We start from the raw sequence: 25,055 nt of genomic DNA on the forward strand, positions 1-25,055 counted from the left end.
CATGAGACGGTGCTGGGCCTTAATGGGGGGGGGATGAGGTTTGTTCTTGAGACAGATCATTCATAGTTATATTTATTTGTGAGAATAATGCAGTGATGCTTGTACCACGGCGCTAGTACAATGTGAGGTCTATCCGCTCTTCCATTATTTCAACTACAAGCTAATTGTGTTTCTCTTCACACCTAGTAGCCTGTAGGGCACAGTCGGTACTTAATAAATAGCTGTTTAATTCATGAAAAGTGGCCTTTCCTGACTCTTCATTTCTAAGCAGTTGACATCCCTTTGTTACTGTTGTTATAAAAAATAGGAGGAAGCCCAGTCCCCATGCTGTTCCTCTCCTTAGTGTGGAATAGGGAAGGCTCTCCCACTGCCAGCGTTTTGAGGATTAAAACTGGAGGGACATATAAAACACAACTTCGCTTTAGTGATAAATAAGATAATAGTTGTGTCCTTGTTCTGAAATAGAGAGGAAAAAAGGGTGTGAATGAGGTGTCAACTCTGGGGATGAGGAATCCTAGGGGTGCAGGGAGCTCGGCATCCAGGGGAGCTGGCTGGAAGCCGCAGTAACAGACACACCATTCTTCCTGAGCGTCCAGAGCCTGGGCGCTTTGTTCAGACACGTAGCAGCTCAGATTTCACTCTCCCCAGTATCATCCGAAGGTGAGAGGGTTTTCTGCTGAGTGGGCTGAGGTTGTGGAAAGTCATGCTGTGTTCTGATAAACACATATTCTCCACATTATTCATCACCCTTCTCTGCGCAATGGGAATCTGGTGAGTTCACAATGCTTTTATTTGTGCCATAATTTTTAATTTTCACATACTATGCTTTGATTCCACTTACGGTTTTTGAGTTCTCTGAAGGTTGCATATACAGAGTGCCTCAGGAGTCATAGGTTTGATGTGATTCATGCTTCTTGACAATGTTGTTTTAGTCAAAGAAGATAATTGCTGGGGAAAGAATACAGAGCGAGGAGCGAGGGGGAGGAGTCAAAGTCTAGGAGTTACTCTGCAAACTGAAATGGTAAGGTTGGAAACACAAGTACTAGTTTTTCTTAATTGCCCCAAAACTTTCACAAGCCGTGAAGTGTGACTGTTAGAGGGTTTTCCTACCCGCCTCTCTCTGGCTGTTGGATCAAGTATTCATTACACTTCCGTGGACCGACACTCTTGTGGATTGTGTCTGAAGCAGCAGCAGGGTGTCCCCTTCCTTTCTTACCCTCACTGCTGACGGCTCCTGAGGGCCCCAGTCATGGAAGAACAAGCCACTGGACTTTTTATGTCAGGGGTAAGCATGAGGAAAGGCGGCCTGTGGGAATAGGCTGAGGAGTCTAGTCTAATTTGGCACCAAGTATTTAATGCACTTGAATTTGAAAACCGCAAATATTGTTATATTAGAAAGGTAGTTGTGACAGTAACGAGGCCAGTTCTTTCAGCTAGCTTTTCTCCTTAAGAACAGTCCATTGGGTGGGGTGTCAGCAGGAGAAAGTGTTCTGCAGAACCCAGAATGCTTAGCCCTCCATAGACACCTGGTAGGTGCTCTGGAAGAAAAGGTTTTGTTGATTAAATCATCGGGAATGGTTTGGACTTGTTACGCATACAGGAAACTGCTATGCGGGCTTGACTTGGGAAGTCAGGAGCAGAGTTGCAAGATGAAGCAAAGTCTTTTACCTTGAAGGGAGTGCATGGGATATCAGAACCAAAACTGTGTTTTTGAAACACAAGAAGTTATAGCATGTGGAAATTTTTGCCATATTGAGCAGGAGTAGGTGAGGCAAGCTGAGAATAAGTGAAAAAAGAAACTGTAGTACTTCAGAAAGACGCTGTCAACGGAAATAAATTTGTGAAGATAAAAACAGTCAAAATCCATGGAAACATAATAAGCCAACAGGAGATGCCACAAGTCTGGTTGTTTTGGTTGAGGAAGAAGCATCTATATATGCTGCTGAGAAAAGAAAGAGAAGCGGCTTAGCACACAGTGGGCGTGGAATGATGACATTTCAGTGAAAACGAGCCTCCTAAAGGGTGCGCACATGTCTGAAAAAAACACTTGGGAGAATAGACGCTAGGCAGACTGCCAGCGGTTCAGCAGGAAGGGAATGGTGGGGATGTGGCAGGGGCATTTGATTTTTAAAACATGAGTAATTTTGTCTTAGTGGTTAATTTTTTTTTTTTTATAACAACCAAAGGCAATTTTGTAATTGCCTTCTTTATGGAAGGTGTTTGGGATGGGAGTCAGTGCTGTGGTGTGGGGGCAGGTGAAGCCACTTTACATAACACTTAGCACTTGTCCATATCAAGGACAGGGTGGGGGGTGGGAAGACTGGCTGAAGACTTGCTCTGCACTGGTGCTAGCTACTAACCGATACACAGCATTAACCTTCATCATTGCCAACCTAAAAGTCAAGTCGGTAATCTTTGGGCCGCACTTCCTGACGGTCAAATAGCACGCATCCCCGTTGCCTTCTGTTTGCTGTTAGAGCAGTGCTCAGTGGATGTTTGGCTGAGTTCATGAGCAGCTGGCTAAGCGCTAAGCATTGCTTTTCAGTGTAGAGTATGCTGTAGTGTACGATAGCAGGGTGGTTTATTTTTGTTGTATTCATTCAAATGGAGTGATAGTCGGGAGGCAGAGTTCTATCAAACCTATCTTTTGACTCCCCAGTTCAGTCCGCCTGTCTCTTGAATGGGTGGGATCTAGTTCCTCCAACTCGCAGGTGAGGTGACTCGCCCTGTGCAGGCTGGCTCCCCCAAAGAAGCCCCTCAGAACGGGAAACCCTTCCCTAAAAGAATCTCTCACTTCCCCAGCAGCACTTCGTGTGTGGTAGTGTCGCCCCTGATGAGTTATCTCTTCAAGAACTTTCTCCAGGTTCATGTTGGGCCATTAGCGAAGATTGTGAAAAGATAGTCAAACAGACCTGGTCCACACTAGATTCTTCTCATCCACACTTCTTTTTCTTTTCTCTCAAAATATCTCAATTGAATGTGTCACATTGTGAGAGGTGCAGAAGTAAAGTGTTGAATATCTCAAAGTTCCTCTTCTGAAGGAGTTATAATCAAATAAGAGTAGATGGTTTAATAGTCCAGTGAAGTAGACCACAACACGCTCAGATTTGGCACTGACGTATTCGCTTTGAGTCATGCCCACCAGGTGTTACTGAGAGTGTAAATGAAACTGGCTGCCCTCATCTCTCATCCACCTGCCTTGTGCATTCGCTCTAAGGGGACAGATCTGTGACTTAGTGACTTGTACGAATTTGGGTGTTCCCGAGAGTTTTGCCTGTATTCTTCTCAAATGTCAAGGGTCTAGTAAACCAGGAAAATGACGAGTCCTATAATAGAGCTGCAAGTAGCAATTGTTGGATACCAGGAAAGGCTTCATGGGAGCTGATCTTTGAAGGTTGGGTAGGAGGTCAGTTAGTTGAGGAGAGGGCAGCAGGAATTGCAAAGAGAGCAGAGTCATGGAAGGGCAGGGCCCAATCAAAGAGCATCAGGTGGCCCTGTGTGGAGAGGTGGGGGGGCATGAACTGGGGCTGCTGCAGCGTAGGTGACCTCCGTGATGAACACGTGGGACTTACTGCTGTAAGATTTAGGACACCATTGCAGGGACACAGCAAACCTTGACCGAGGGCTGTGAATTGGTGCGAGGGCCTGGAGTGACGTGTGTGTTGCTGTGAGGGAACCTCTTGATGACACCTCGCACATCTTGGTGCTTTGTGAGTGCTCACTGACCTGTAAGTGTCTGTCCTTTCTTAACGCTCACTTGATGCTCACAGCCAACCTGCTGAAGAGAGAGTGCGTTTCCCATTCACCACCTTGGTTCACACTGTGAAGGGCCTGTAAGTAGAGCCTTTTGACTTGGTGCTGTGGGCAGTTGGGGGTGGATGACATGATGCTTCTTGCCTTAGAAAGATTGCTCTGGTTGCGGTGTGATGAGCCAGACTCTACATAAGGAGACAGATAAAGCTCCCATTGTGGACATCCATGCCAGCCATGGGGAAATCTTAGCAGAAACGTAAGGTCCTCAGGGGCAGAAATCTGTTCTGTGTTTTTTTTATTCCCTGGTGTTTCCCAAGTGCCTGGGATAGACTAGATGCTCAGTATTTGTTGGGTGAGTTAATGAGTAAATGAAGGAATTGAAGGAATTCCCCAATTTTGCTAAAAGACTCTTTTGAGCTAAAAATTTATTTATTTATTCTGGAATGGGGGGCAGGGTGGTTGGCCTTATTGGAATCAAGTAATCCAACGGGGGGATCTGCCTGCAGAAACGGGAGATTTGATTGATGTTGGGGAGTTAGGAACTTAGGAAAGAAGGGACAATTTCAGTGCGTGGGAGTTTTGCAAGTCATGAGATCTTTACAACATTAAAGATTTTGCCACATGAATGCAAAATGAGGGTCCTAACTGCCCGGTCTAGCAGGGAGAAGGAAGTCAGGATATGCCAAAGAGGCAAAGAAATGCTCCTCCGGTCTACAGAGATGTGATTTCACAGGTTTACCTGGGTCGTAGGCTGCTGTCCTTTGCCAGTAAAAGCCATTTCCCTATGACGGCTGACTCGGAGGCTCAGTCTAGGTGGCACCACAGACTCTGGACCTAGCTCCTTAAGTAAAGGTTCCTGAACCTCATTTGTCCTTTGCTAATAAAGTCAGAAAGGTGGGTTTTTCTCATCCCACTCATCAGACTCATTATATAGCGCCAGCTATTTAACATTCTCTTCTGTTCACATTCCCACGGTCACACTTCCAGTTGTGGCTCTTGATAAGAATGGTTTAGACTCTACAGGATTGCGATCTTTTATGAGAGTTTTACAATTAGAATTAGGAAGTCCTGGAGGGCAAGCGTTTGGGATGGTAACCTGCTGGCAGCAGATGGAGGCTGACCGTGGCTCCTGGGGTGTGCGGAGCTGGCTTTAATCACCTTTTGTCCTAGTGAGCCCAGAAGAGACATGGCTGTCAGAGTAACCTGAGTAACCATAGCTTGGAAAGAGCTGAATGTTCAATGGTGGGAGGTGAGAGAGTGGGAAAATGGGTGAACCTCTACCTCAGAGCAGATACAAGACAAGAACACAGGGTGCGGGAGCCCAGTCACGGGGTAAATTGAAAGTGAGTGAGGAGCTGAGGCCTTCCAGCCCCGGAGTTCACAGTTGCTAAAGAGCCGGGGTGATAAAGAGTAGGCAGAGCCCAGACCAAACCCCAGACAGCGTGGGACTCCCTTCCACCGAGTGCCAACCCATTGCCAGGGCCCCTATGAGGAAAGTGCCTAAGGGTCAGCTGGACAGGGGAGGTTACAGGCATGTGTATGTGTATATATTTATATAGTTCAACAAGTAGGCTTAATCTGTACATACTAACTCCCTTTTCCCAGATAAAATTATCTGGGCATAGGAAGATAGTTTTCTGGACAACTTCGGACTATTTTATATTCATTTCTAAACCAAGAATGAAAAAATAATTTTTAAATGTTTACAAAATTACTAAAAGGATTAACCAATATTGGTAGAGGGGTGGTTTGTTTGGTTAGGGTTCTGTGGGGATATCCAAGGTAAGACTATTTATTTTAATAATAACCTACCTACTTTTCTTCTTCCTTCCCTCTTTCTCTAAGCTTCTTTCTTTTCCTTAAGAAATTTTATGTACTTAGGTAATTAAAACTAGGTTACTACCAGAACTGGCGATTTCTTTTTTAAAAGATGGATGCATGATGTAAATGTTTAAAAGCCTTCTAACCTCTTCGTGAGCCCCTTCGTGGCTTCACCGACACTTCCTTTCAGTCAGGACAGAGCACGGAGTGACATTTCATAGGAGCGCGTGTTAGGTAACCACAAGGGGCTCTTAAAAACGCAGAGCATTTGGGTTCTGTACCATACGTTTACTGTGTGTAACTTAACTGAGAGCTTTGAGGGGTTTTGGTTTTGGTTTTTTTTGTTTTTCAAAGATTTTATTTATATTCAGAGAAAGGAAGGGAGGGAGAGAAACGTCAATGTGTGGTTGCCTCTCTTTGCCCTCTACCGGGGACCTGGCCTGCAATCCAGGCATGTGCCGTGACTGGGAATCGAACCCATGACCCTTTGATTTGTAGGCTGGTGCTCAATCCACTGAGTCACACCAGCCAGGGGGTTTTGTTTTTTTGATAGCTTTTTTCCCCAAATGATTTGGCTTAGTAGATTTTGGAATGTTCTAGAAACCACCTTTTTAAAAAGATATTTCCATATTAAGAATAACTATATATATATATATATATATATACATATATATATATATATATATATATATATGACAAACTTACTTTACTTTTGAAATGCAATGAATGAAGAAAAGAGCGTTCGTGGCTCCAGTGGAGAGAAATAAAGAAGCGGGGGACGGTGCGGGGAGACTGCCATCATTGTAAGGCAGCTGAAAGTGCTGGACCTAAGTCCCTCCTCCTTCCTTCAGCCCCAAAGCCCACAGATGCGTGTTGGCTTTCGTGTCTGTTTCTTTTCACTGTAAAAGTTGTGTCGTGCGTGTCAGGCCAGGCCCCTCGTTTTCCAGGTAACATAACAGAGCCTCAAAAAAGTCAAGGGACTTGGCGAGGCTCCCAGAAGCCTAGTGGATTTTTAACTCCTTTGTCGCTGTTGACCTGAGGGGGATGCTTCATTTATGAGCTAATCAAAGAGTAAAATTGAATCAACCTATTACTTAGGAAGGACTGTTTGAGTGGGGCTTTCTGGGCCGGAAACAGGGCTTTTTCAAAAGTTGTTAGGGAAAGGGGCTTTCTCAGCAGCTGCCATTGCCCACCCAAGCATGAAGGAAAATAGCTACTTAAGGAGACTTAAAAAAAAACACACATACACAACACTGTGAAGTTTAGCCCATCACCTTAGAAGTGGATAAATGGGACCAGAGAAAGCAAGGGAGAGAACGCCTCCTAGCAGCCTGGAGCCCAGCTCTTCCCAGCCAGCCTGGGCCCTGCGTCTTCTCCGTCTTCTCCGTGCAGTGGGTCGGGTAGCCTGGCCTCCTTGGGGGCGGAGAGAGCACGGCCGAGACACTGGCTTCAGGAGCAAAATATACTCTGAGCTTTTGGGACAAAAAAGTGTCAGGCAGCCCAACATAGGATGAGTATGTGGAGGCCAGTAATGTGCGTTCAGAGCGTTTCTTCGTTTGTGATTTTAAACTTTGTGGGTAAGTTACATTAAAGGATAATGTTAGGTAACCTGACAGCGATGGTAAACACCAGCCTTTAATAAAAACGAACATTATCTAAGCAAAGGCCTCCTGTTTCGTCACCCATTTACACTCAATAAGTTTGAAATGACATTGTTAGGTTGATCAGTCGTCCTTTGTAGAATCACTAACATAACATTGATTTGATCATAAAGAAGGTTCTGATTACTGCATTCTGCCATGTGTACTGCTCACTTTTTTGCCCAAATTTTTGAGGGGAAAATACTGATGCGCATTATACATGGGCATAACAATGGGTGTGATAATCCGTGTATGAGGCACACAAAACTGTGGGCGCACATTATACATGGCCAAGTACAGGCAAGTGTTTGTTTCCGCAGCACTTCCTTAAAAGCACAGCTAGAAACTCATTAGGTCCATTTCTGTCTACATTGGCATCTCCAGTGGTTTGAATAAAAGTCAACAGATTGGATAAGGAAGTAACTAAAATAAGTGAAACTAGGTTAATTTTGGTTTGGTAGGGAATGTAGGGTAGGGCATGGAAAAATTCATATTTTGCAACTGGAAAAAATCTGATTTTATGTTAAAAAAGAACAAATGCAGAGTATTTTAGAAGTACCTTTGTTTTTTGTTTGTTTCATGTAATCATAGTTATTTTTAACTGAATATAGAATCAAAAGAGCTTATTTTCATTTTTATATGCATAAAACTTGACTTAGACGGGGCTCTCCTTATTATGACAGAAAACATTTACTGGGTACTGTCTCTTTCAGACAGTAGCTGGAGTTGACAGGTGTTTGTATATTTTCTCTGAATACGCTTTGGGTCCTGAAATACCAGTAAAAATAGACTGGCTTGTGTGTTCTTGGTTGTGAGTGTCATTAGAGGTCTTACCTCGTTTTCATAAACAGCACCCTAGACAGCATGCTGAGGACAATATCATTACTTAAGAAATGAGCACAGTCATACTTACCAGCATCACGTTCAATCTTGTAATGACAACCTGAGGATGAAGCTAAACAGTCCATAGGATTTCCTGCACATCTGTCATTTGATGCTGTGAAACATGTAAGTGTTGGTGGCTCACTTTGGAGTGACCTTGACCTTGGAGCTGTCATATATCCTTTAGAGGGCACCGGCATGCAGGGGCATGACCTCCTATTGCATCCTCTGAACAGAAACTGCCCTCCCAGCTTTGCTGTCTGCCTGGAGCCAGGTAGACTGCCGGGAGGGATCAGCTTTTGCCCTTTTCCCCGAGTCTGGCAGCGACACAGCAGATCCCGCAAGGGCCTTGTTGTTCCTGGGCTCGAGGTCACAAGGCAAGAGGTGACAGCCACTGCTGCCACGGCTGAGGTCAGTAGTGGCTGGCTGGACAAGGTTGATGAAGCCTCCTCTATGTGCATGTTTTGAGTTGATAGAAACCACAAGCATGCCTTTGAAATGCTCCTTTCGGCCAGTCTCCTGATTCCGGATTCCTTGGCAACCCAGGATATATTGGCAGGCTTGTGAAAAATAAAGCCTGGGAGGGATTGCGTTTTGAACACGAGCTGGATGGATTTCATAACTGCCTGCTACTCTTTTAGTGAAGCGCTTGGAATTTGTACACTCTTCTTTGAATTGCGTTCATATCTGTTGGAAATACAATTTGACCTGGTATTTACAATTTTTGTCTAAAGGAAGCACTGATAGAAGAAAAATGCCTATGATAACCCTGAGCGGTCGGTTTCTAATATCTTTTACTTCCAACTTATGCTTCCTGAAACATTTCTCTTAGGCTTAAAAAACAAATTATAATTACTTTTAAATTATTGCGTTTTTGCGTTCTGAGCCCTTTCTACCAAAAAATAATGTTTACCTTTTACTTTTTGAAATCGTGCCTGTTTCAAGTCTGTGTTGAGCTACCAGCAGTCGCAAGGTTTGCTGCATACCCATGGCTTCATTTTTTCTTTACGGTTGAGGACGATACAGAATATACTATAATTGGAGTAAAGAGTGTCTTCCAGCCCTTCATGCAAATCTGATGGGCAGGTGGACCGAGGCACAGATGTTACTTATGTAGCTCCAAATTCTTTTCAATCTTAAAATATGTGATCCCTGTCTTCTGCATGCTGTTGGCCTCATGCCCAGAAGCGCATTCCATTTACTGTATCCATTCTTTGAGGCTGAGATGTCTTGAAGCTGTCATTGGACATTTTTTAATAGTGAATTTTAAAGTAGGTGCTTTAAAATGTGTACTAAGAGCCTGAGGTATAAACAACTCAGCAGCTACATGTCTGCCTTGAAGTCAGACAGCGAGGGTGGCACTACCTTCTAATGGCAGTGTAATACTAGTGCTTCTCCGTCTCTCTGTCTCTGTGTGTGTGTATCTCTCTCTCTGGGAAGAAAAGTAATGTATTAAAGCAGACTAGTTAAAAAGCAATGGAATCAAGAACAATCTAACAATAGCCAGGGGGAGTGGGGAGGGGACAGGGAGGAGAAGGGATTACAGGAACTACTATAAAGGACACATGGACAAAATCAAGGGGGAGGGTGGAGGTGGGGGAGGGAGGTGGGTTCAGCTGGGGGAGGATGGAGGGATGGGGAGAAAAGGCATACAACTGTAATTGAATAACAATAAAAAATTTAAAAAAAAACAACAATGGAATCTTTTTAGCTGTACCACCAAAGTGCTTACAACTAGATGGGAGCCTGCCTTGGGGTACAGTTTATGGGTGGGGACACACCCATATGCGCTGTATATTTGCCACTCGGATGTTAAGGTGCTTAACATAGGTATCATTGAATGTTTCCAACCTTGCATGATTATCACCACTGAGCAGGTAAGGAAGCTGCAGCTCAGAAACTATAAGGAACTTGCCTGAGAGCACACAGCTAGACCCTGTGTTGTGTGCAGGGGGAGACGAGAGAGCTTTCTGGTGGACTGAGGGACTGAGTTGATAGGCAATACAAATGGATCCAGTGACACTTCCTCTGATAGTGTAGCCCCGGGTGACTGGCAGAGTGGTGGCGTTGACAAAAAGTGTCAGAAACGAACTAGTAAAAGGTAACCAACCTTTTACTTTGACCAGGTAGCTTTGACCTGGGCACCTCCTGCAAGGCTGGGCCTCCATGCCCCGCCCTGCCCTCCCCCATGAACATGCTCTCAGCTCCTGCTGTCTCCAAGGGTCTGTACAGCGGCCCACCAGAGATTTATTCCAGTTCGCAAGCCATTTTATTACATGCACTGCTTATGTTGCTAAACCTGTGCAGAAAGGACCCCCAGACCCTCGGCTTCAGAAGGTACTGGTTTAGAGCAATGGAACACAAGTCCCATTGTCTCTGGACTGGGGCCTCTGGCCATGACTTCCCCTCCTAGGTATCTGGCAGTGCCAGTGACCTCTCCATAGTGCAGGGAACAAAGGGCCAGGAATCCCCTTCATAGCCATGGACCCCACACGGGGGCCCCTTCTGTTTTTGCCTTTACTGCTGTGCTTCCAGGTGGCCCTCTAGACCACTGTCCCAGCTGTGCCTGCCCCGTGACTTCTTCAGACCCGAATCACCTTGATCCATATGCGTAGTTACCATATTTACCTCAATGCAAGTTCAAGGCAACCTTCATCATGTTGGTGGCATATTAACAAGCATATTTAAATACTTAAGTAAATCTTTTAGTTTTTAGCCAAAGCTGTCACTGGCTTCGTCTTTTGCTAGTTATTCCCCCCCCCCCCCATCAGAAAGCAACAGAGCATGCGTTTGACGTTGTGTTACTGCCGGTGTCTTCTCCAGCCCGAGCGCCAAGGAGCTGCTCAGTCCCAATTGGGAGCTAAAAACGTCGGGGTGTGTGGCTTTGCATTCACTCCTTCTCTGTAGAGTGGTGGATTTCAACAACAACTTAAGTAATTAAATCCATGGGATGTTTAGCTTTCATAACAGCTTAGTTTATAGAATAAATTATCCTCAAAGACCAGGACAGAGGTGTTTAAGTGTCTTGTTTTCTTAGGTTTTATTGATATGTTTCAAGTCTTCTAAAGAAGAGACAGAAAAATGTTAACTCCGTAGTTAAACTTGAACTGCCTGAGTTGTGAAGCTCTGAGTCTTATGAAAATGTTAACTTGGTCCTGTGTGGCTTGATAACTACTATCGCATATAGTCAGTTTCGGTGGCTCCATGATGCATACAATGAGGTGAGGTATAAATCAACCATCATTGCTTGTAACGTTTATACATATATTTACACATTTAAAGAGCTAATTAAAACTGTTGGAAAGCTGATAGAAGATGTGATTCTTAAGCGTGTTAGATTAGTATACAATTGCTCCCATTTTTTTCTCCTTTGCTTTTTTTTTAGAGTTGGGCAACAGCGTGTGTCTTCAGTAGATAGCGCTGCCCTTGAACAAGGCAAGACGTTTTGATGGCACATATACTTGTTCCCATTGTAGGTGCTGGACTGGATTGAGAACCACGGGGAAGCATTTCTGAGCAAACATACAGGTGTGGGGAAATCCCTTCATCGGGCCAGAGCTTTGCAGAAACGTCACGAAGATTTTGAAGAAGTAGCACAGGTAAAACAATGGCTTTGACTGTTTTCTCCCATAAACACCTATGTGCATGGTTTTAAATCACTGCTTTAACCACACCTGAGGAGAGTTAGCCTTGGCTACATGTTTGCAGGTGACTCACAGGAGAGGATACCCAGATTTCAGAGTGAACCTGCACGGCGGAGGCAAAAGGCAATGTAGTCGGTTGGCCCTTTTGAAAATGCGATGTTATTGAAACAGAAAACCATCTTGAATATTTTTGCCGTATCTGTTGTACCCGTGTTTATTGACTAGTTTGCGAAGTTTCATTTCATAGCCAGAGGATAACAGTTCTTGTACTTCTGTAATGTTGGACGGGCATTTCTTGTCCTTTTCCCAGTTCCTTTAAATGTGTGTGCTTAGGAGACGGGGACAGAGGCTGTGGTGTTTTGTCACGTTCAAGGGTTGGCTATAATGCTCTCTAGCTGTGGGACTTTGGAAAAGTGTCTTTAACGTTTAAAGTTAACTTTCTTACCTGAAGAATAGGCTTCTAGAGAGGAAGGAAAAGTATGCAAAGAAAGGACTACCAACATCAGTGAGCACAGATATTGGTAAATATGTTTGTAAATCTCAGTGGAGTGACCATTTAAACGAGGAGTGTCAAACTCATTTTCACTGGGGGCCACATCAGCCTCGAGGTTGCCCTCAAAGGGCCGAATGTAACTTTAGGACTGTATAAATGTACCTATTCCTTAACTAGGGGCAAGGAGCTCGGCGCTGCTGCCGGGTAGAAACAAGGTGCCTAGCTGGATAAAACAAGGTGGAGGCCCTCAGGCCTTGTGTTTGCCACCTGTGATTTAAACAAAAGGCAACAAATTTGGGGGTAGTTACAAACAAGGTGGAACGAAAGCACCAGACCACTTCAACACAGGAGGTGGAGAGATGTTATGAGGGGTCCGGCGGGAGGTGTGGTTTATCTCAGGTTTGCAAATCCAGGTGTGTATGTTAGCATTTTTGAATGACTACTCTAAGCCTAGGAATAGAAGTCACCTCAAATTAAGTATAAATGGAAAAGAAACACAGAAAATTGGGTAAATAAAAGCTCACTAAATGGATCTAGTGGAAGCAGAAGAAATGAGAACAACAAAAATCATGATAGAAATCACAAATAAGGTGCAGTCATTTGTCCATAAGTATCTGTAATTACAGTGAACACAAAACAGACTATAGTTGTTAACAAAGATTTATCTGATGGAATGCTTTTTAAGAATCATGCTCTGTTTTTTTTCCAAAGGACAACCTAAAACAAATACCCAGGAAGTTTGCAAATATATAAAGTATTAGAAAAAGATCTACCAGGCAAATATAACCAAAAAAACCCCCAAAACCCAGCATTGAGATAGTGATAGTAAGCAACTAAACTTAAAATCATGAAAACGTATTAGAAATAAAGAGGGTCTTCAGTTGTAAAAGGAAGAGTGTCGCTAGCCATCTAACACTATAGTCTCAAACTCTGTAAAACAAAGGTAAACAGCAGTGACCTTGGCTCCTGTGTGGGTAGGTTTTATATGACAAAGTCTGAGTCACACACTCAGTTACTCAGGGAGCTACAGGCTACAATTACGGGATAACAAAACACACTACTCGTAAGTCCTATTCAGTGATGGTGTCTTTAAAATGTTACCTTCTTTATATGTCTTCATATGGAAAATAAAAGATAAGCATCCCAACCTTTCTGCTTCTGAATCTCAAGAAACAGGTAGAAAAAAATAGTGTTCAGCAGCCTTGCCACAGGTGGATGTGTCTTTGGGTTTTTCTTATCTACATTACATGTGGTCTCCTTCTTACACAAACTGGAAAATATTTGCCTTCCTTTTGTAGCAAAAAATATGTGAAAAATATGCTCTTATCTCCCCCTTATTTTCTCCATAAGATAAGCTACTGCTGTAAGCAGTGTGGTTCAAGGATGAGTGTGAAATTTGTATCCTATGAGCAAAGACTTCAGGCACCAAAGAACCTAAGAGGCAGGACTGCAAGCCCATTCACCCAGCCTCTTCCTCACTTCCTGAGCGCACTCTCAGACAGGAAGGGTGAGGGCCTACTGGAGGTCCTCTGTGTGTCCAGCACCCCATGGGCCCTCCTCCCTCCAATTCCTGTGCCTCCTTCCATTCTAAATTAGGAAAATCTCCTGTGTGGCTAATCTTGTCCTGCGTTTTCCTGGTCAGCTTATTTCATGAGGTCCGAGGTGACCATCAAAGCGATCAGCACGGGTTCTCGGGGGCAGCGAGAGCGAGAACACTTTGAAGGAAACGTCTCTGCCTGACCGTCTCTGGGGCAAGCCAACAAGCCAAGGGTGGCGCCCTGAGCCGTGGCCTGCTTCTTACCACTGGTTGGGAGGAAGGCAGGTGTCCAGCCGCTCTTCACTCCTCCCACCTGGGCTTCAGTCCTTTCCTGTCATCTCTGCTCACTGCCCCTGGGATTCTAAGGGGTGCCGGACCCACTTTTCCTTAAATTGAAAGGGCTTAAAAGCCTAAATCTGAGCTGTGCATGAAAAGAAACCTTAAATGTAAACACCTTTTGCTCACTTGACAAACTTCTGTGCCCACTTTCTCTCGCTCTGGTTTCAAATAATCCACCTGTCATGTGTCAGGCATTCTTTGCGCCTGGCACTGGGGAGTGAGGGGTGGGTGGTTAGGTAGGCCAGGCCCAGACCTCCTGAATAGGTATGGCCACCTGTCAGAGGGCTTTCCCTGGTAGTTTTTGCTGGCTAAGCCAAGACACACAAATTAATAAAATTCTGTTTGGTGACAAAAAAAAGGATGTGAGAAGCAGGCATGGGGGACAGCAGGTAGGACTGCTGGGCAGCATCACCATGCAGCCTGAAAGGCTGGAGGGTGGACTCCAAGGAGCCTCTTCTCTCTGTGGGCCTCTCTCCTTTGCAGACCCACCATCGGAAGCAGGCTCAGAGCGCTCACCCCACACCTGGCCACACCGCATTTTCTTGTTTTCTTACATCTCAGCGTTCCCTCTCTGCTCGCGCTGTCCTCCCACCTCACTGCCCGGACCCGTGCCCTGCAGTCTGGCCTCTTTCCCCAGCATCTTCAGCTTCTCCCAGTGTTAGTTCTTTTCTTCCTAGCATTAAATGTTTGTAGACCATCTCCTCTCTTGAAGAACAGCACTTGATCGATGCCACCTTCCTCTGCCTGCTCATCACCCACTGTTGCCAGCAGCCCGGCACGCAGTAGGCCCTCAGTGACTGCCATTGCTGATTGTAGACATTCAGAAGTTTCTGACAGTTGACCCGGCCCCTCATACAATTTCCCTCCACTGGCCTCGTCAGAGTGAAAAGCCCTGAGCCCGTCCTCCCACAAGCCTGTAGCGACTCCTGTTGTCTGAAAGGCCCCAGGTGGTCACTGGCAGAGCTCAGGAATCTGGTCACTCCATCCAGGAGCCCGAAGGCCTTGTATGTCACAGAGCACACCTCTGAACCACTTCAGGCTGGTTCGGGGGTGGGGGGGGTTGCTGTGTCTCAGAGTACACCATCAGGCCATGTAGGTGGAGGGGCCAGCCTCTGCGACCAGAACTAGCCATAGATTAAATGTAGTGAGGGGGGGAGGGAGCCATAAGACCTGAAAAGACAGGGTGGACTTCTCTCCAGCCTCTCTACCTGGTTTAATAAAGATTATTTACACTTGTGTTTGTAGCTTCATTCATTGACAACTCTCTAGCTTGTCCCAAACAACAGGATTCCTGGAGTCTTGCTTTAGCAGATGGAGAATGAGGCCCACTGACATGAACCACTACCTTCCCCAAATTTCCTTCTCTGTCCACTGTATCTTTGCCTGCTTTCTCTCAAAGCAAATTATAATAAAAGGGATTATGGCAGAGATCTAAGTTCGTGTTTTAGATCTCTGTATTTTTTTTTGACAGTATATCCTTTGGAGGCACCTTAAAAATGGAAACAGGTACTTTAGTGCTTAATAAGGAGGTAATTTCATTTTCTGAAACCTATTCACAAAGATAAAGCAAATTTTGGTTTTAGGGAGAAGAATGTTTCATTTGTTTCTTGTGGTTGTGTTTTGAAGGATCCTTTGTAAAATACATTCTAAATTGTTTTTAGTTTAGAGATCTTGAATTAGCAATTTATTTAATAATTTTTTTTATTATCTGCTTCTTCAAAGTAGTGAGTTGCAGCGTGACGAAGTAACAGGTTCAGAAAGGAAGTGGTGAAAGTCTTCTGGTTGAATTCCTTTGAAATGCACTAAATATAGGTTTATCATAGAGAACAATTCTAGTGTTCTAGGAAGGAGGAACCTGAAAGGACCCTCCTGTTTGCTTGGTGGAAGCGGGCCATAGAGCTGGGCATAACTTCTGCAGGACACAGGCTTTCGCTGCAGGGCCCGGCTTAAGGCTTTGTTTCCAAGGCAGCTGTAGCCACATGAGGAAGCACTTGTATCATCTTCGCATGCAATTTTGCAGAGCCAAAGACCATCCGCACCAACCTGGAGATCCACTCCTTCTTTATTTGGTACAGGGATTATGAGTAGATACATCCTGTTAAATGAATCCGTGCTAAGGAATTTATAGTATAGCATACACAGCCATGTTGAATTTTCATGCAGGAGCTTTAAAAAAAATTAAAATGCTTTCCACGTGAAGCTTTTTGCAGATGACTGGGGGAAAGGAAGATGCTCTTTGACAGTCATGCACGTTCGTGTTCCCTTTTAGATGGAAGAAGCCTGAGATACAAAAGCCAGTAAAGCCCAGAAAACTCTGGTTCAAGGGAGACACTGATTTGGAGAGCACAGATTTCTTTAAAATGATTGATTAGTGAGTTGCTGGCAGAGTGTCTTCCCATAGTTGCCCACTCTGCGAGTTCATCCACTGCCTTCTCTCCTGCCGCTTGTCCCTCGGGATTCAAATTACCTTCCAAAGACATAACCCGTCAGGAAGTCATTCTCCATGAAGCCATTTCTGTCAACAGCATTTTATAAGTGCCATGTAATTATCTTGTCTCCCAGGACAAAGAAGTGTGGGATTTCGAAAGCAGGAAACCTTACCTTGCATTCTAGATTTTCAGAAGATAAGCCTGCTGATTCTCTGACTCTCTGGTCGCCACTGAACTCCTCCGCTTCTGTAAGGAGGGTCAGACAGCCACAGGGAATGCGGCCATGTTTGTAGCACAGCCTAAATTCAGGCCCTGAAGTGCTTGTGTTTTTCTCCGGTCCTGTGTCTTCTAAGATCAGGAAACCCATCTTCTCCACCAGGCTCCTACCCTAGCCTCTGGCTGTCTCAGGGCTTTACCTCCCCGGGATGCTAGGGAGAGGAAGATCTGACCCGCCTTTGAAAGGCTCCCTGTTTCCTGACTCCTAGCAGTTATGAAATTTTAATTCTCTAGAAAAGAGGAAACTGTTCGGGCCCCCACCCTGGCCTGGCCCTAACTTATCTCCTTTAATCCTCCTGGCCGTGGTTGTTACCCACCCACAGACATGGAACTGAGCCTGGAGAGATGCCCCCAGGGACCGGACTGCAGGTAGGAGAGAGGAGTCCAGTCTGTTCAGACTCTAAGACGGGCTTTCTTACTTGACACACCCCTCCTGTCTTTGCGTCTAAATGTAAGTGGCTAAGTTTTCCCTTCTAAGAGGAACCCTGGCCCAGGCGTTTGCTGTGTGAATAGTTTTAGCTCCACTGATGGCCTTGGGCGAATTACCTTACCTCTCTGTGCCTGTTTCCTCCCTTGTGATGTGGGAGTGAAATAATGTCCACTTCACAGGCTGTTGTGGGGCCCCGAGTAAGTGCTCCGAAGTTAGCCTTCATGGCCATATGGTTACTGACATAGAGACCTCTCTTGATAAAGGATCGAGGCGGTTCTGTTTGTGGGAAGGTGCTCGGGGGAGGCCATGAACCCTTGGTGCTGGCTCATTTCAAGTGTAAAATGAGCAGTGGGGCTGAATGGATGCTGTTTCACAGCCCAGATAATCTAACAACGCACTTGTTCCTTACCTGCTAGCAAAGAGGTGGGACGCTTTCTTTCAGAACCATAATGTTTAGCTGCTGGGAGGCACTGTCACCTGAAGATTCACAGGAGAGGAAAGCAACCTCATGGCTGCAGTGACAATAAGAAAAAGGGTTCAGCTCTTAAAAAAGGGTGTGTGCACACCCTGTGAGCTGCGCCTCTGCTGGGAGGAGCAGGGTGTGGTTCCTAGTGAGGCCTTGCAGGGGAAGCGTGGGTCTCCAGAAGCCCCTCATCCCCGGAAGTGGAAGTCACTTCACTGTGCAGCCTCTGGTGGTGGGAGGAGCTTTGTGGACAGCATGTGTGCAGAGCCTCTGAAGCAGGAGCCCCTGGTGCTGACAGCTGGCCATCACTAGGAGAGCTTACTCTGTGCCCAGAATCTGCGCCAAGCAGCCTGAGCGCTAGCATGTCAGGGGGCAGGACTAGGTGTATACACTGACACACACATTTTTATACACGCTTCTTTAGAACAGTTTCAGATTTACGGAAAAATGTGACAATGACAGAAAAGTTTCCATACCCCGTCCCCAGTTTCCTCTCATTATCATCTTTCTTAGTATGGTATGTGTGTTAAAATAATGTCATATTGGTTACATGAACCAATATCGATACATCGTTATTATCTCAAGTCCATACTCTGTTCAGGTTTCCCTAGTCTCCTCCTCTTCCAGGATCGCGCCCAGGATACTGCATTCATTCTCTTTATTTGTCAAGGCTCCTTAGGTTCCTGTTGGCTCCTAGTGTCTGTCGTTATTGTCGTTGTTAATGGCAGTCATCCCTTCCCTCATCGTTACCACATTAGTGTAATCCTCAGTCATAGACTGTCTCCTCCCTGATTCACCCCTAAGGCAGAGTGATCCTTCCTCTCTAGCCTGAGGCTCAGGGTCACAAAGTCAGTGAGGGGACTGGTCTGGGAACTCAGGCCTTTGATGTGAGAGTCTCTGTCCTGTCTGGTCACTCTGCTTCTCCAAGGTGGTTTGATAATCTACGTGGAGGGCTGCTTCTTGTCACGGTCATCATTGGCAGGTGGCCAGACTGCACCGTAGGGCCTGTGGAGGGCTAGAAAGAATTGCACAGGGTGGAGGGTGGGCATTTACGTAACATATTTCTGTTGTTACAAAGCTCTTTTGAAGTGGGCAGTTTCACTGTTTCTGCTTTATGTAGGACTTATTGTAACTTAGCTTTGAAATATGTCACCCTGAGTAGATATAAAACTCAGTATAGTATATAAAACAGTGCTCTTAAAAGTCCTGCGGGTAGATTGGGGAACTGACCATGCTTTTCAAATTATTTCAAATAATTGGATTCCAAAGACCATGTAAAATGTACACAAGCATTTTTCAAGTCTGGCCATAACTAGTAAATTTGAAGGGATTCTTTGACATCTCTTCCATCATTTAGTTCTAAAAAGAGTTCTGAGAGACCCTTTGCTCATAGTGCAGAGTATTCTCATGAGACTTTGGGTAGTACCAGCAATGAAAAGACCCCCCGAAAATGGCTTCTCAGATGGACAGGGAGGAGGAGATGACCGTGAGCCCTGCCTCATAGCAGTGAGAGAGCAGGGCAGCAGGAAACTCCGTGTGCAGCAGCCCCAGGTGCCAGACGACATGCCACGTGGCGTGAGCCCGGGCTCCGGAGTCCTGACTCCAACGCCTGCCAGCCTCGTACCCTGAGCCCAGTGGCTGCCCTCCAGGCCTCAGTTTCCTTACCTGTTGTAAGAGGGCTGTGGTTGGGACGGGACAGCCCAGTGCAAGGGTGGCACTCATATCTGATGCACAATACGTGTTGGTGACTGTGACACTCGGGGGTGGTCGGGGGTGGATGAAGAGAGCAGGCTGACATTTGGCTGGTCTTTGTCGTCCCTTTAGATCCTGCCGGCACCGTATCCATCCCCACTGCTGTCCAGCTCCTCCCCCCCGATGCACCCACTCACTGGGTGCATGAGCTCTGCACATGCGCCTCGGTATCACTGGGGGGGGTCACCGGTCACCCAGCACGCTGTGTGTTACAGCTGTTTAAACATGTTTAAAACTTGCAGGAAAAGTGGAAGTACAGCACAAAGAACTGGCTTTGCCCTGAACCATTTATTTCAGCGTGTTTCCTATTTAAAAGGACATTCTGTCATACCACCACAATTCCACCATCAAAATCAGGAAATTAACACTGACACCTGGAGACCTTCCAGCCCTCAGAGCCCGTGAGGCCCTTCACAGGTGAAGGGTCCAGTGAAGACTCACCCGAGACCGTCGTCATGTCCCCAAGGCCCTTGACCCTGGAACAGTCTTCGTCTTCCCCTGACCTTTGTGACCTGACACTGGGGAAGATTTCAAGCCGCTGTTTTGGAGACGGTTCTTCCCTTTGGGTTTGTCTGATGTGCCCTTGTGATTAGATTCTGGTTATCATACGTCTTCATCAGGAGTATCCCGGGAGTGCAGCTGTGGCCTTCTCAGGCCACCTCATCAGGGGGCATGTGATTTTCTTTTGGCCCGTTACAGCTGGTTCACTTTGACCCTGGAGTAAGGCGGTGAGCCTGCCTGACTTCTCCCCTGTGATTAATAAGTCCTGTGTGGGGAGGCGCTTTGAAGTTCTGTAGACTCCCGTTCCTCATCCAGTGTTATTTATTTGTGTCAGGAGAGACCCGAAGCTTCCTCTTGTATTCCTCGGGTCACACTGTCACTGTTACTGTTCATGCTCATTGTCCCTGCTCGGGCCAGCAGGAGCCTCCTCAAGCTGACTTCCATGTCCGGACCTGTCCACGTGGTTCTGGAGCATTTCCCTGCCTTTGGTCCAGTAAACTGTTTCAGGGTCATCTTGTACTTTGTGCCATTCCAGCTCTGGAGTCAGCTGTTTCTCCTCCTCATTCACAAGGATACCTCCACTTCTAATCCTGTGCCACGTAGTTAACACAGGTTTCTCCTCTTCCACATTTGTAACTGTCCTCCAAAGTGAGGAACCTGCCTCTCATCCTGAGTGTTTGGGCTTAGTAGCTTCATACCCCCGCTGCAGGGGTGCCCTTGTGCCCCATCAGGCTCGGACTCCCCACAGGGACATCTTCCCCACACACAGGGCACTACCAACTGCCACTGATGAGTCACCGACCTTCCTCAGCCTCAGGGCTGAAACACTAGAGGAGGAGATGAAGAGCTCAGCCTGTTTGCCAATCGGGGGACCACAAGGTTCCCAGGACTTCTTAGAAGTCCTCCACCTGGCCCGACCTCTCCCCTCCCCGCATCAGCGAGCCTCTCACTGACACTTCACAGGATCAGGGCTCCAGCACACCCGTTTATTTCAGGAACCCATGTGCAGCCTCAGTGAGCGAGAGTTTAAAACTGGACTGATCTTCAGGGTATTTGAAACACCTGTTTGCCCTGACTTCCAAGTCTTTTCAACTCTGACTACTTTATAGCCACTGTAGTTATTATTTCCTTTTTCTTAAAAAAATATAGTATTCTTCAGTAGAAAAAAGATAAGTACAGAATTACCAAGAAGTAAACACATGTAAAAAGGGACAGCAACTTGGCGCTTGTGTGTAAGTGAACCTTCCCACTTGCACTTGGAATGGCCATGAGGCGGTGGTCTATCATAGCGAGAGACACAAAACTGGAACTCCCGCTGGCACCGGAGCTGGGGAAAAAGTGAAGCGGGCCTTTGCGGCTCCGTGCTGTGCTCTGGCTGTGTGGCTGCAAAAAGCTCAGCGCTCTGGATGAGTCAGGAGAGCCAGCAACTGCCTGCAGATATCCCCTCACTGCCGGAGACGGAAGGGCTGGTCATGAGGTTCGAGGTTTAACAATCTATGACAGTAATGGCAAAGGCTGCTGATAGAGATGTAGTGAACTCCCGAAATCAGCTTTTGCATCGTGTGTGTTCTGCTTGATTTACGGAAATGATCAGGAGTAGCACAGCCTGACTCTGTTGCAGTTATGGCTCCCAGCCTGGCCGGTGTGGGTTTTGTTCACCTTGTGTTTTCCTGGCTGTTCTCTTGTGCAGAACACATATACCAATGCGGATAAGTTGCTAGAAGCTGCAGAGCAGCTGGCTCAGACTGGGGAATGTGACCCAGAAGAGATTTATCAGGCTGCCCACCAGCTCGAAGACCGGATCCAAGACTTTGTTCGGCGGGTCGAGCAACGGAAGATCCTCCTGGACATGTCCGTGTCCTTTCACACCCATGTAAAAGAGGTAAGACACCGGGAGATGGAGATGTAGCCTGTGACTGCGGGGTCTTTGAACTCGTTGGAAGGGATGTGGCCTGGTCGTGGTGTGAGAGTGGACCAGCGGTGGCTAGTGCTGATACGCAGCCTGCTCCCACCACACAGGTCGGCGTGGGTGAGGACTGAGCTGGACCTCCTGCAGACCTGCCTTGCAGCACAAGCACATGCATGCCTTTGTGGGGGGGCAGGGGGGCGCGAAGCGGGGGTGGAAGCCTGTGTGTCTGTCCGCAGAGGCCCTGCGAGGGCTGGGTGTCTGGGGAGAGGCGGATGAGGAGGTGAGCTGAAGGAGAGCCCTTCACCTGGAGAGACAGCGTGCGCCCATTTAGCGTAAATAGACGGCCTGCACCTTGTGGTCAACGCTGTCGGGTTTCCCTTCTGTGTGTTAGCCCGTCGTGTGTCTGAAGTCACAGCTGCCTTCTGATTGTGTCAGACTGCCTGACACTCTCGGACACTCGTAAAAGTGGATTTCACAGAACACTGAATGTGCCCAAGCCAGGACTAGGACATCAGCATTAATTAAGGACACCCTGGCTTTGGTGACATCTGCTCAGTGTTAGCTCGGGATTTCTCTTTAAGATTCACTCCTAGAAGGATGCTGGGCCTGCAAGGCCTCGTCCAGACCAGGCATGTCCTCCCGCTCAGTGTGCTGAGATCTCCGGACCCTTGACTCTCACCCCCAGAGGACAGAGGACAGAATAGTTGTTTCTGGGAAGAGAGAGAAGAGGAAATGTTTCCACGGAGATGGCAAATATTTTATACCTTGAGGTCGCATGTCGAAGGTAGCTTGTGGAGGTGTCCACCTCCATTTCATCCATAAGCTCAGATTTGGAAGCATTCTGGGAAGCAGAAGGGTCTTTCTCTTTTTGCTTTCTCTGAGAGGAATAAATGAGATGCTTAACCTCCTCCTAGAACATGAAGACAGGTACTGTGCCTTTAAAAAATGTTTTTGAAATAGTATTTAAAAGAACTGTTGATTAGTCTAGCATAAATGTAGATTTTATTTTAGGAGAACTTTTATCTCCTGTATTTGTCTTCCATCTCCCGATCCTTCTGTTCCTTCAGGATTGTTTGCAGTGTTTTTTTTTTTATTCACATCGTTTCTCATTATAGTAGTGCCGTTACCTCTCCTCCTTTCCTCTTAAATGCATTTTTCCACTGCCACTCATTTATTCATTCTTTCATTCTTTTACTTATTCATTCCAAAACGCCTCCTATGCCAGCTGTAATGCTCAGGGAGGTGAGACAGAAGTGAATGACAGTGGAGAATGCGCTCCTACTTCTGTGTGTGTTAGACACTTAGACGCTCTTCGTTTCCCTTGGTAGATGCTCAGTGCCTGGAAGACCAGAACTGTGTCTCAGCTCATGCCCACCGTCAGCCTCCCCGCCACACTCAGGAGATGCTCAGATGCTTGCAGAATAATGGTGTCTGTTTCTAGCATATGTTCTGAGAGACATATTTGCATTTTCAAATATAGCAAAAGCATAATTATTTACTTTCATTTATACTCATCTAACTTCCTTCTCAGAATGATGCCCTGAGTTCTGATAATTACTTTTGAGATTTGTGGGTTATTTGAGGCCACCAGGTGGTCACAATGAGGTCTCCGCCAGAGTTCATTTCTGGAGCTGATTCAGTGGCCGAGTCTGTTTTTGTTCACTCCATTCCCAGCAGCCATGGTTTCCCAGGAAAGATCATTCTCATTTGAATTGGGCTGTGATTCTTGCTGGGTTTAAGTAAAGAAGCCTTTGGTTCTATTTCTGCAAACTTACACACTGAACTGGGACAAGTTTTTGTTTGGGGTAATGCCTGGGAAAACAGGAACCTTTCATTTTATTCAGAAGTCAAAAATAAAGACCTCCCAGCCTCCTGGAGATTTTTTGGTTCGTCGTACCAGTCTGGCTTCATTTTTATGCCTTACACTTAAGCAGACAGACTTTCTTCTTTATACTCAGCCAGTGCTCACTCTCCCTGGGGAGCGGGGAACGGGGAGAAGCCTTCCTGGCCCTCTCACTGTGCTGGAGGAGGGTCACTAGGAAGCTGGAGCTCTCTTCAGTTCTGGGGGAGCCGAGCACTGGGAGCTTCCCTTTCTTGCAGCCGCACCTATTTTGCCCCAGGAGTCCACTGAAAACATACCCATTGCTTTCTCAACTAGCCACTGGTCTTAAAGGGTCCAGATTTCTTTTCCCTCCTGTCCTTTCTGGAGCTGGAGAACCAATCAGATGCTTGGTGGTTCACCTAATTCAAGAAAATTGATGAAGGAATGTATATATACTGTTCCTGGCATAGACCAGCTGCCCTCCAGTGGATTCTGGTAATCATTATCAGGGCCCGTTCACTGTACCTCCCTTTCCAGAGAAGGCCTGTTTCTGTTCTGCACTGGAACAGGTTAGTTCTCTGAGTGCTCCCAGCCTCTCGAGCATCGGATTCCTCCAGACTCCTTCTATCTCCCATGCAGAGTTCCCGAAACTTCGGTTCTCCGCGTTCAGGCCTTCGTTTTGGCTGTCTTGCAGTAGCGCTGCTGATGACTCATCTGCCTATACATATTCTTTAAAATGACTTGCTTGTTTCCTTTGTTCCTGTTTCTACCCCACATATATGCCTCCAAAGATAGATGTGATGTCTTTAAACATTATTCCCCAGCTTAAAAAAAAAAAAAGTTTTATTTGAAATAATTAGAGCTTCACTGGAAATTAGCAGGGGAAAGAATCGAATCAGAAGTCCATGCCCCCTCCTCCCAGGCCCCCGCAATGGTCACATCTTACACAACCGCATGCACTAGCACAGCAGGGAAGAGGTGATGGTGTTATACTCCCCAGAGATATTCCAATTTCCCCAGGTGTGCATGCACCCATGCGCGCGTGTGTAGCTCGATGCAATTTTATCACGTGTAGATTCCTGTAGTGACCACCGCTGGAAATGGACAGAGTTGTACAGAATTGTCCCATCGCTCCCTTGGGCTGCCTCCTTGTATCCATGCCCAGCCCCTACTCCATCTCTAACTCCTGGCAACCACTAATCTATCCTCCTCTGTCTTTCTAATTTTGTTAGTTCAAACAATGTTATGCAAATGGAATCGCACAATATGTAACTTTTTGAGACCATCCTCTTTTATGTAGCATACTTTCCTGGAGACCCACCCCTGTTGTTGTGTGTATCAGTTCTTTCCTCTTTATTGCTGTG

General features: G+C 46.2%; 1 protein-coding gene across 6 annotated transcripts in view; it reads left to right on the plus strand.

Moving 5' to 3' along the window:
- Window positions 1–25,055, plus strand: part of TRIO (trio Rho guanine nucleotide exchange factor) — a 322,397-nt gene that overhangs the window by 155,850 nt on the left and 141,492 nt on the right. For all 6 annotated transcript variants that reach the window (XM_053913973.2, XM_053913947.2, XM_053913953.2 and 3 more), the window contains exons 10-11: window positions 11,573–11,695; window positions 21,651–21,842. In XM_053913973.2, coding sequence (XP_053769948.1) covers window positions 11,573–11,695; window positions 21,651–21,842 — 315 coding nt within the window. The remainder of the gene's footprint in view (window positions 1–11,572; window positions 11,696–21,650; window positions 21,843–25,055) is intronic.

Source organism: Desmodus rotundus, chromosome 1, assembly GCF_022682495.2.
Source record: "Desmodus rotundus isolate HL8 chromosome 1, HLdesRot8A.1, whole genome shotgun sequence".
NCBI lineage: Eukaryota > Metazoa > Chordata > Mammalia > Chiroptera > Phyllostomidae > Desmodus > Desmodus rotundus.